General features: G+C 41.8%; 1 protein-coding gene across 8 annotated transcripts in view; it reads right to left on the bottom strand.

Annotated features, from left to right (window-relative positions):
• Window positions 1–775: 775 nt before the first annotated feature.
• Window positions 776–10,657, bottom strand: part of COL6A3 (collagen type VI alpha 3 chain) — an 86,162-nt gene continuing 76,280 nt past the window's right edge. For 5 of the 8 annotated variants that reach the window (XM_027117369.1, XM_027117359.1, XM_027117377.1 and 2 more), the window contains 2 exons: window positions 2,328–2,492; window positions 885–1,566 (listed from right to left, as the gene is read on the bottom strand). In XM_027117369.1, coding sequence (XP_026973170.1) covers window positions 1,526–1,566; window positions 2,328–2,492 — 206 coding nt within the window. In that variant the 3' untranslated portion in view covers window positions 885–1,525. Of the gene's footprint in view, window positions 1,567–2,327; window positions 2,493–10,657 lie in introns of all 8 variants that reach the window. The other 3 variants (XM_027117352.1, XM_027117336.1, XM_027117344.1) reach the window with 1 other exon arrangement.

Below are 10,657 nucleotides of genomic sequence, written 5' to 3'. Positions count from 1 at the left end.
TTAGAAATTGCACCCAAAGATCTGGGTGGAAATCACAAGGAGTGGTCTCTGTGACTTCCCAGCCTCTCCCCACCCATCTCCGTGGCTCTACACACCCTCTCTCTCCTCCTCCCTACCTCTGATCAATAGATTAACTGACAGATCCTTCCCCATCTTACATAAAACAGTTCTGTCCACACCCAAGGTCCCTAGAGCTCGGCCGGAAGCACTTGTCAGAGTAGATGTGTTTTATCAAACAAATTCAGTTTCCTTCCCTAGTGGAGTTCAGGTACCACCTAAATATGTATTTATTTGTTTCTTGTGTTATTTCTGAAGACAGGAGCAAAAGGGTCTTTAAAGAAAAAAGAAACTTTATGCTTCATCTTTGAGACTCCAGAAAGGGGACTGGGGATTCCTGGGCCAGTGACATCCCACCTCTCAGCCACTGTAGGCAGGAGCAAAGGGAACCCCCAGGAAACAATTATCTTAAAGGGGCAGGGAAGGAGGCCACATCTCTGGGACACAGCTAGAAGTTAAAGGAGAGCATGAAAGCCAGCCTGGTTCTTAAGACTTGGAAGACTCCAGGGGCCCTAAGCAAGGAACGTGACCCACCCGGCCATGGAGAGCTGGATCCACCGGGTTTCCCACTGTCGACAGAGCGCCCTTGCCCCTTCGCTGGAAATCAAAGGGTGGTACCCAAGACTGGGGGCTTGAACGAGTTCCAATTCCCCTGTCCTGGGGTGATTCTGACAACAGGTGCTAGGGAAACGACACAGCCAAGAACACCAAACCCACACCACTTTCAATATACTTTATTAAAAAGTTTCTTTGTATAAATTTCCTAAAAATTTTAAAATTAAAATTAACACCCCCCCCCAAAAAAAGCAACACAGACACAACATTAGAGGAATGCCAAAAAAATCTCTATTATGACTTTCTTTACATCCTTTAATTAAGGCATTGGTCCCACAACAGTGCACAAAGATTAGGGGATTTTGCTTCCCTCTAACTACATTGTTTGTTAGAAGCTCTAGAAAAAGGAAAGTCGCTCAAAATCTAATCCAGGAAACTGGGGGGGAAATGGAAAAGTTAGACTCTTGTTTTTTCTCCATACACAGGCTTTCCATCTAAAGTCATGCTTAATTAAGAGGGGAAAAAAATGAACCAAGCAGAAGTATATAGAGTAGCTGTGAAATTGGGGGTTATTTTCTAGATCTTACACTTGCCTGTAACAGGCATAACGTGAAACTCCAGAGGGAATTTGAATTTATAGGAATGTTCACATAAACACCAGCAGTGGATAACTATTACACAATGTTCAAAGTATACAATGTAATTGCCCGGAGACAAAGAGGGTTGACTCCACAGACAAATTTAGCACCATATTGATAGGTCATGCAGCAGACATTTCCTCCCAAGTTCGAGTGTAAATCAAAGCATGAAATGGTACAGTGCAAGGGAATCTATACACAGAGCTTCTACAAAGACGACTGGCGATGGCGGACTCCTTCTTCTTCAAGAGGTATGTGTCACTGGTCGGCCGCGCTTAGGTCCCAATCGCAGCAATGACTCCGGGCTTGATGAGCACTGAGCATGTACGGTGGGGGCGGCGGGTGAGGGTGGAAAGGAAGAGGAGGGGAAAAGTCACATTACTGACCCAAAAGGACACTGTATTTCTCATGAAAATATCCACAGCCTCTGGCTTTCATCACCAATCTCACTTTTCAGTTCATTTCCTTCAGTGGCTCCCCTGGAGCTTCTTGGCCTGGGGTTTGGGGCTTTCTGTGCCACCTGAGCCCTTTCTCTCTCCTGGCATCACCTGCCTGGCCTTTAAGCAAACCCAGCGCTCCCATTCCGCACCGGCCCCAGAATCTCTGCGCAGCTGTTCTGATTTTATTACCAATCACGTTGCCCAGCATAATGGAGATATCGCATGGCCTGGCGGTCCACATTATCATTTAGAGGAAGCAAGATTATTTAAAGTTGAATAGACTATATAGCAGTTATTATTAATTGTTCATTATATTATTTTCCTAATAACCCTGTCTGTTACAGTATTTTATGAATAACAGAAACTTAGTAATATTTCTGAAGGGTGAGGCGTGGTCCACCGTATGTTTCCTCATCGGCAAAAATACAAGGATACAAGTATGTTTTTAGGAGACCATAATAACTCAGAAAATTAACCCCGTGTGTTTTATTTGTACACCTTCCTCATCTGAAAATCCAATTTATCTTCTTTTTCAAATCTATCATCATCATTATCATTCAAATATCTTTAAAAGGTGAATTATTGGCCTGGATCCCTTACCTGCAAAAACCACCAACACAAAAGAAGAATCACTTACCAGGAGGGCAAACCTTTTCACATTCATCCTGCGAATCAAATCTGTTTTCATTTCCACCACAGCCTCCATACCAGAACCTGGCGCAGCTTTCAGTAACGGAGTCATAGTACCATTTCAATATAAAGTCCCTGCAAGTTCCTTCTTCTTTTGGCAACTTACATATATCTTGAAGAACAAGATGGGGAAAGAGGATTAATGAGAACGTGTAAGTTACTGTGCTCCCAGCGTGAGGGGCTGAAGCTCTAATCACAGTGCTGTCAGAGAGAGAAAACAGAAGAGTTTCCAGAAGGAAAACTTCCTTTACCTCCCCAGTCTTCATCTTCCTCACTGTCAGGTGGACATAATAATCACCTACAGATCTGAGAGCAATAAATACGATCTTATCGATGAAAGGACTTCATAAACTACACTTGGGATCCCAAATGTTGGCAATTATTATTGGATGATTTCAGATTAAATGAACTGTGTTTTCCCCTTTCCAATCACTGGGTCACTTAGTCTCCGGTTCTTTCAATGCTCAACCCCCGGAGAAGAAACCTAACTTTAAAACCTTGGAGTTTTCTACTCCTTGCAAAATAACAATTAAGTCCTGTCAGAATGTCATTCAAAAACAGGACTCTCCATTTCACTACAAGCCAGGTAGATTAAAAACAAAAGTCAAAGTGCAAAAAGAAAATCCTTTATGAATATGTGTGTAGGGACTTCCCTGGAGGCACAGTGGTCAAGAATCCACCTGCCAATGCAGGGGACATGGGTTTGAGCCCTGGTCTGGGAAGATCCCACATGCCACAGAGCAACTAAGCCCGTGCACCACAACTACTGAGCCTGCACTCTAGAGCCCGCGAGCCACAGCTACTGAGCCCACGTTTCACAACTACTGAAGCCCGAGTGCCTAAAGCCCGCGCACCACAGCGAAGAGTAGCCCCCGCTTGTCGCAACTAGAGAAAGCCCACACACAGCAACAAAGACCCAATGCAGCCAAAAATAAATAAATAAATAAATTTTTAAATGTGTGTATATGCACACATGTGTTGTGTCTGTGTGTGTGTAGCTACTACCTTTGTGACCAGTCAAATTTAACAAGCCAAAAGAAGAGCTAACACTGATGCAAAATTCACAGAAGCAAAAATGTCACATAGCAAAGCTATTCTGAAGACAGCATTCTTTTTCCAGTTAAGGAAGTTTTTGTTTTAAATGCATGCTTCTGATGCAGTCCAGCTGCAGAGTAAAAGCTACATTCTCCACCACGCCTGGAAAAAAAGAAAACTTTACAGTTCACACACAGTAAAACTTCTGTTTACAGTGTTTTCTGGCAAACTCTAGATCTGGCTGGAAAAGAGAAACATTAATATCAACTGTTATCTGAAAGTTTGAAAAACGTAAAACAAACCCCTGGAGTGGACAATGTTACATGTTTATGTGCGTAACTAACACCCGTGAATCACCGGCCCTCCCCACACAGGGCTGACATTTCCGGGGGCCTTTCCCCCAGCTCCATGGATGGCAGGGGTGGTAGGCATCTTCAGGGATGGTGGGTAACAAGAAGTAAAAGGAAAATCTAGGTCTTCAGGTAGAAAACGAAAGCTCAGGTCGAAAACCAAAGCTCAGGTCAAGCATAATGGACCAGACTTCCAGGCACAGGATTGAGGCTCAGAATTGGTCTAAGACGCTACCTGGTGACTCTGGGGAGGCTGTCACCCCCGCCCCCAGGAGGAAAGTGGCCCCACACCTACAGCATCTCTGAGTTGCAGACACTTTCAGAGCCCCAGAAGGTCAGCAGTGCTACCAAGAGCTTTTGAAGACCCAAATGAGGCCAGGATAAAATGATGACAACTTACAAAAACAACTTGCTTCCTCTCAGATGTGCCAACACTAGAGGAGAAGGCCTGGTTTGAAGGAATGAGGGGACTGAGCCAGGCAAGATCGTTCAAGCACCAACACACATCCCTTGTTTGCCGGTGGGTCCCCTGTTAGTGTGGGAACTTGGCCAAATGGTCGCCTCATCCCCTCCCCTTTCTTCCCCAGAGCATCCCCCAGTGGCCCACGTTGGTTCCACTTTGTCCCAAGTGCACCCAGTCCTGGCCATCTGTGTTTAGCTCTTTGGGTCCTACTCCCCTGTGCTCTTCTGAAGCAACAGAAGTCTTCCCAGACCCAAGGACACCCAGCCTGGAGGCAGCCCAGCAGCAGGACCCTGCTCCCTGACCAACTGGCTTTTCCAATTTCCCTTGATTTTCACCTTCAGTCTCCGGTACCAAACTACGGCTCTTGCATTCTACATCCTTTATTCCAGCAGGAGTCACTGCCAAGACCTTTAAGGTTTACTAATGGAATATGAGGATGCTACTACTCTGGACACGTAAATTCTTGGAGAACCAAGAGAAATATGTTAACGTGGGCCTCAACTTTATGCAAAGACAAGAGCCTGGGGTTCTCCATTTTTAAAGCATGAAAATGGGAGGTTTTCTGTTCTTAAGAAGAGAAAGTTTTGAACTCCCGTCATTTGATCTCTGAGACCCATGCAGGCTGGACTCACCCAAGCTATGTCTGCATATGCTAGAACAACGGTGTCAAAGTCTACAACATTAAAGTGTCCTATAGTCCAAAGAAGGATGGTTGGATCTCATTGAGTTTTTCCCTAGAACAAGTCTTTGGACATGAGAGCTATGTATGTTTCCCTCCAGAAAGAGTTTTCCCCTTGGGGCCCAGCCCTGGGGGAGCCTGGGGTCCTTGATCCAAGAGAAGTGTCTGGCTACACATTCATTGATTTTCTTCTCCTCATACTGAGAACCCAACCAGAGCCTAAGAGACCATGGGGAGTGATAATTATCACCAACCTTTCCTGGTTCACTTTTGCCTAGAATAACAATGTAAATAAGCTTCATTTTATTTATTTTTTATTTTTTTATAAGTTTCAGTTTAGGGCTTCCCTGGTGGCACAGTGGTTAAGAACCTGCCTGCCAACTCAGGGGACACTGGTTCGAGCCCTGCTCCAGGAAGATCCCATATGCCGCGGAGCAACTAAGCCAGTGCGCCACAACTACTGAAGCCCGCGTGCCTAGAGCCAGTGCTCCAAAACAACAGAAGCCACTGCAATGAGAAGCCCGCGCACCGCAACAAAGAGTAGCCCCCGCTCGCCGTAACTAGAGAAAGCCCGCGCGCAGCAACGAAGACCCAACGCAGCCAAAAATAAATAAATAAATTTATAAAAAATAATAATAAGTTTCATTTTAAAAGAGAGACTTGAAAGGCTGCCTGATTCAGATCCCCATCTGGTGAAACTTCCTGGTGAAATAGTCAATGGTTACTGGGCTTCAGTGAGCTTCCAAACATGAGAGGAAACTGATGCAAGCGTGGTGCCTGGAGAAACCCTTTCCAAGGAATCCCACGCTCACAGAAACCACAGGAGCCAACCTACATTCTGGAACAACAGCCATGGGGTGGAAGGCACCCAAGGAAACACAGCCTACTTTTGTAATAAAGACGTGTGTGTGTGCACGTGTAATATTCATGGGAAAAACCAGGAAAGCTATGCATTGGATCATTAATGGTGGCCATAAATGGCCATCAGTGTTTGATTATGGGAATCATATTTTTCTTACGTTTTTCTGTATGTCCTGAATTCTTCACAATGAATATCTATTATGTTATTACTAGAAACAGTGTTTGAAACCAAAAACATGTTGAATTGGAAAATCTTGCCTTTTTAATCAGTTGAGATTTGTATAGTGTCTAAAAGCAGCATATTTTTTTTTTAGTTCTGTCATTCTAAAATTATCATTATTTATTTCTTTAAACTTCTTTTTTTAATTGGGGTATAGTAGCTTTAAAATGTTGTGTTAGGTTCTACCATACAGCGAAGTGAAGTAGAGTTCCCTGTGCTACGTAGTAGGTTCTCATTGTTAACTATTTTACACATATTAGTTAGTGTATATATGTCAATCCCAATCTCCCAGTTCATCCCACCCCGCTTTCCCCCCTTGGTGTCCGTACGCTTATCCTCTATGTCTGTGTCTCTATTTCAAAGCAGCATTTTTAAAGGCATCAATTTGACATTTTCCAAACCAGCAAGTTATCAGTATTTAAGTTCTTTCTTAAGCAAAATCGTCGGAGCTGAAAGGAGGGGAAAGGGTTTAGGCTGCAGTTGTGAATATGTGTAAATATGTTCCTCGTTAGTTTAATGGTTTCAAAACAAGAAGAAGGTTTAATTGCCTTAGGATCAGACATTGTTGACATGATATAAAGTGCTTCCAAACCTCTGAAGCAGATACAATTGGCAGGAATGAATAAAACTTTCCTGTGTCTACATTTTGAGCGTGGATTGGCTCAAAAAGTACCAAAGAAACTTTTTTTGTACTTTTAACTTTATTTTAAATGTAGCTGTAGTTGCATTTTAAATGTAGTTTCAGGTCTTGACCAATAGACTTTTATTTCATAAGACTTTTATAGCTCACAATAAAAAAATACCAAATGCCCTTGGAGACCCGTCATAACCCAAACATGGTAGCTGACTTAGCTACATTCTCATGCAGCAGTAAACACACAGCCCTGAAGACGGCTACGTCTTTTCAAAGTAGAGAAAATATTTGTAGCCATTGAATGTACCTCAACTTGTGGGGTTAAGTTAGTTCTTTAAATTATTATCAACATAAAGTCATATATTTTCCCCATCACATCGTTTTATGGCAGCCAACGCTGTATATTCATGGTGGAACACAGCCAAGCAAATACTGGATTTCATCAAATCTAAGACATCTTCATTTTATAATGTACTATTGTTTTATAATCCACTAAGTAAGAGAAAATGCTGCCAATAAGCCATGACATGTCATCAATGTCAAGTCACATTTCAATTTCAGAGGCACTACAATGGGGAAAATTACACATCTTAGAATCAACAAAGTAAGTAAAACATTGCTGAACTCATTTCCTCCAGAGCTGTGTAACTGACCCAGGAATGCCTGATCAGACGAAATATGGTCATTTCTACAGATTGCTAATTTCTAGGGTGAGTAGAAAAGAATGTTACACATTGTGTTAGTTATTTTTATTCTCTTCTGCATTGAAACATTGCTTCACACATGGGTGGGCCAATAATTTAGGATTCATTCTTTTCTGAGTTAAATTTTTTTTTTTTTTTTTTTTGCTGTTTAGAAACTTCAGAGTCTTAGCTTTACTAATCATATGCGTGTAAAATATTCATCCAAGTCTTCTTTGGCCAAAAATGAGAAGGAGAAAGAGAGAGATGGTAACAAAAACCTAAAACCAACATTAGCAACAACACAGCATCCTCAAAACTAGCAGCCACAAAACATACTGCAAAAACACCTAGCACGGTCAATACTTTTTTAAGACTGTGATAAGCACTGAAAGATCTGTTTAATTGCTGCTAACTGCCATTTTCAGGCAGCAAATGTATCTCAGAAAAGTGGATGTGCTGCCCTTAAGTGCTGAGGAAAGCAAAAAGTGGGGTGGGATTTTTCTTTTTGCAGGGCTTGTTTTGTTGAGGAAAATACAAGTATTAACCATTTAAAATGGAATCATGTAGTATTGCAAAGTCTGGAATCCTGAATGGTTAGTAATGATGCTATTGGTTTGCTGTTGTAATCAACCTTCATCTCAAGCTGAGGCCTTACTGCCACACCTCACACTCCAGGTGACACAGGGCCAGGCCTCAGATGGGGGACAAAGAATCCCCTCACTAGGCTATCCTCCCATTACACGCCTGTGTCAAATTTCTGGTAAAGAAGTACCTATTAAATGTGAATTTCAAAAGGGGCAAATATTAACATATGAAAACTCAAATATTAGTACTGCTCAATCTTCTCCCCCTTCATTGGATGCCATGGACCAAAGACCTTTTATTTCACAGGATTTTTGCCCACAAATTCCTGCATAGATTCAAACACTGGTCACCATGTTTCCTAAACCCCAAGTGGTAAACTATGACAAAATTCAGTTCCTAAAGATAGAATCAAAACCCAGTAAATCTTTTATTCATAGAGGTAAAAAAGCAAAGAAGAGTGTCTAGGGAATTCCCTGGTGGTCCAGTGGTTAGGACTCGGTGCTTTCACTGCTGTGGGCCCAGGTTCGATCCCCGGCTGGGGAACTAAGATCCCGCAAGCCGCATGCCGAGGTCAAAAAACAAAAATAGTATCTAGCATTTAAAACTAAGAAAGGAACACATCTCTGTAAGCACAAGCTGTGTTTGTGCTTACAGAGATGAACTGTAATGAACTGGTGCTGGAATTAAACTGCATTCACGTCCACATATAAAAGCTAGTTTTAAAACTTATTTTTGCCTGAATTGTCTGGAAAATACATCTTTGGAGAAATAATGCATATTGTGGCCATTGATATTTAGATGTGAAATATACCTGAAACTACTGAGCAAAAATATAGTTAGTATATTTTTAAAGTTTCTTATAAACAATGATTTGTTGTTACTCCTTTTCTATCTGCAAAAATAGGAATATATTAAAATGTTTCACCCCCTGGAAAAAATTTCTAAGATGCCTTGATTATATACGGGAGGGGTTGGTAGGGAGGAGGGAAAACAAGTTTCCATCTCCTAATCCTGTTTACCCATTTTCAATTTATACATTTTAAAGTAAATATCCAACTAATTTCATTGAAGAAGAGCATTCAAAATGGTGTGTGTGTGTGTGTACACCTACATATGTTCATTTAGCAGATGTTTATTAAGCGACTTCTCCAGGCAAAGTGCTGGGTTTTTTTTTTTCCCAAAGTGCTGGGTTTTTTTTTTTTTTCCAAAAGCGCTGTTTTGTTACTTGCAGGCTAGAGATGAATTAGGCAGAAACTTGTTCTTAAGAAGAGCAAGTAAGGGACTTCCCTGGTAGCCCAGTGGTTAAGAATCCACCTTCCATGGGCTTGATCCCTGGTCGGGGAACTAAGATCCCACGTGCCGCCATAATTACTGAGCCCACACACCTCAACTAGCGAGAAGCCCGCATGCCAAAACTAAGACCTGATGCAGCCAAAAATAAAAATAAATAAAATAAACAAAAATTAAAAAAAAAAGAAGAGCAAGTAATTTATATTTTCAGGCTGACTTGAATCACTAGGGGGGAAATACACACACGTGTGTGCGCACACACACGTGAAAGGAAGGGTGAAAGAACATTCAAGTCCTGGGTTTGAGGGCTCTGTGCTGATCAGAAGGAAGGAGAAAGGTTTTGGACTCATCTGTATGTAACTACCACCCATCGCCTTGAAGGACACAAAAGCCCCGGTCTCAAAATCTCTTTTCTGTCTGTCACATGAAGAGAGGAGACCTAAGTGTTGAAGGTCTAGATTGAAAACACCTTCCTACGTCTGAATCTGTGACTCAGTCTTAAAAAACAAAACAGCCCAGCCAGATTCTTGCTTAAAGATTGTGTTGTTTATATTAACTCAACACTGTTTGTATATTCTTATTCCCTCTGGACCATACATAAGAGAACCAAAAACATCCCCAAATCTCACGTGTAATTTATTCCTAATCATTTTCTCTCAGTGAAGCACTGAATTTGCTAGAAGTTGTACTCTTCCCACACTCTGTGAGGGGAGAAGTTACCAGCAAGTGGCAAATAATATGCACAGATTTCAGTGACTTTGAAGTCAGAATGTCATCTGTCCTGACCCATATCTTTGGTGAAATCCTAGTAGGTCCATTGTGGCTTCTCTGAGCTCAAGCATCGTGTTGGGAGATGACTCAGGAAGGTAGCTGGGGTGCACTAGGGCCTGCAGGGAACCCTCAGTGCAGGGGACAAAGGCTTATCCATTGTCCCTTGATTATGAGCAGAAATCAAAGGAGTTGAGAAAACTCTAATTTAAAAAGATACATGCACCCATGTTCATAGCAGCACTATTTACAATAGCCAAGACATGGAAGCGACCTAAGTGTCCATCAACAGATGAATAGATAAGGAAGACATGGAACATATACATAATGGAATGCTACTCAGCCATAAAAAAGAATGAAATAATGCCACGTGCAGCAACATGGATGGACCTGGAGATTATCGTACTAAATGAAGTAAGTCAGAGAAATACAAACACCCTATGATATCACTTATATGTGGAATCTAAAATATGACACAAATGAACTTATTTACAAAACAGAAACAGACTCACTGACAGACATAGAAAACAAACCTACGGGTACCAAAGGGGAAAACGGGCAGGGGAGGGATAAATTAGGCGTTTGGGATTAGCAGATACAAACTACTATATACAAAATAGATAAACAGCAAAGTCCTTCTGTATAGCACAGGGAACTATATTCAATATTCTGTAATAACCCGTAATGGAAAAGAAAATGAAAAAGAATA

Source organism: Aethalodelphis obliquidens, unplaced genomic scaffold, assembly GCF_003676395.1.
Source record: "Aethalodelphis obliquidens isolate GAN/ISIS:26980383/991018 unplaced genomic scaffold, ASM367639v1 scaffold2, whole genome shotgun sequence".
Classification (NCBI taxonomy): Eukaryota; Metazoa; Chordata; class Mammalia; order Artiodactyla; family Delphinidae; genus Aethalodelphis; species Aethalodelphis obliquidens.
The sequence above is the reverse complement of the archived record's forward strand: the minus strand, read 5'-3'. Positions and strand labels throughout refer to the sequence as shown.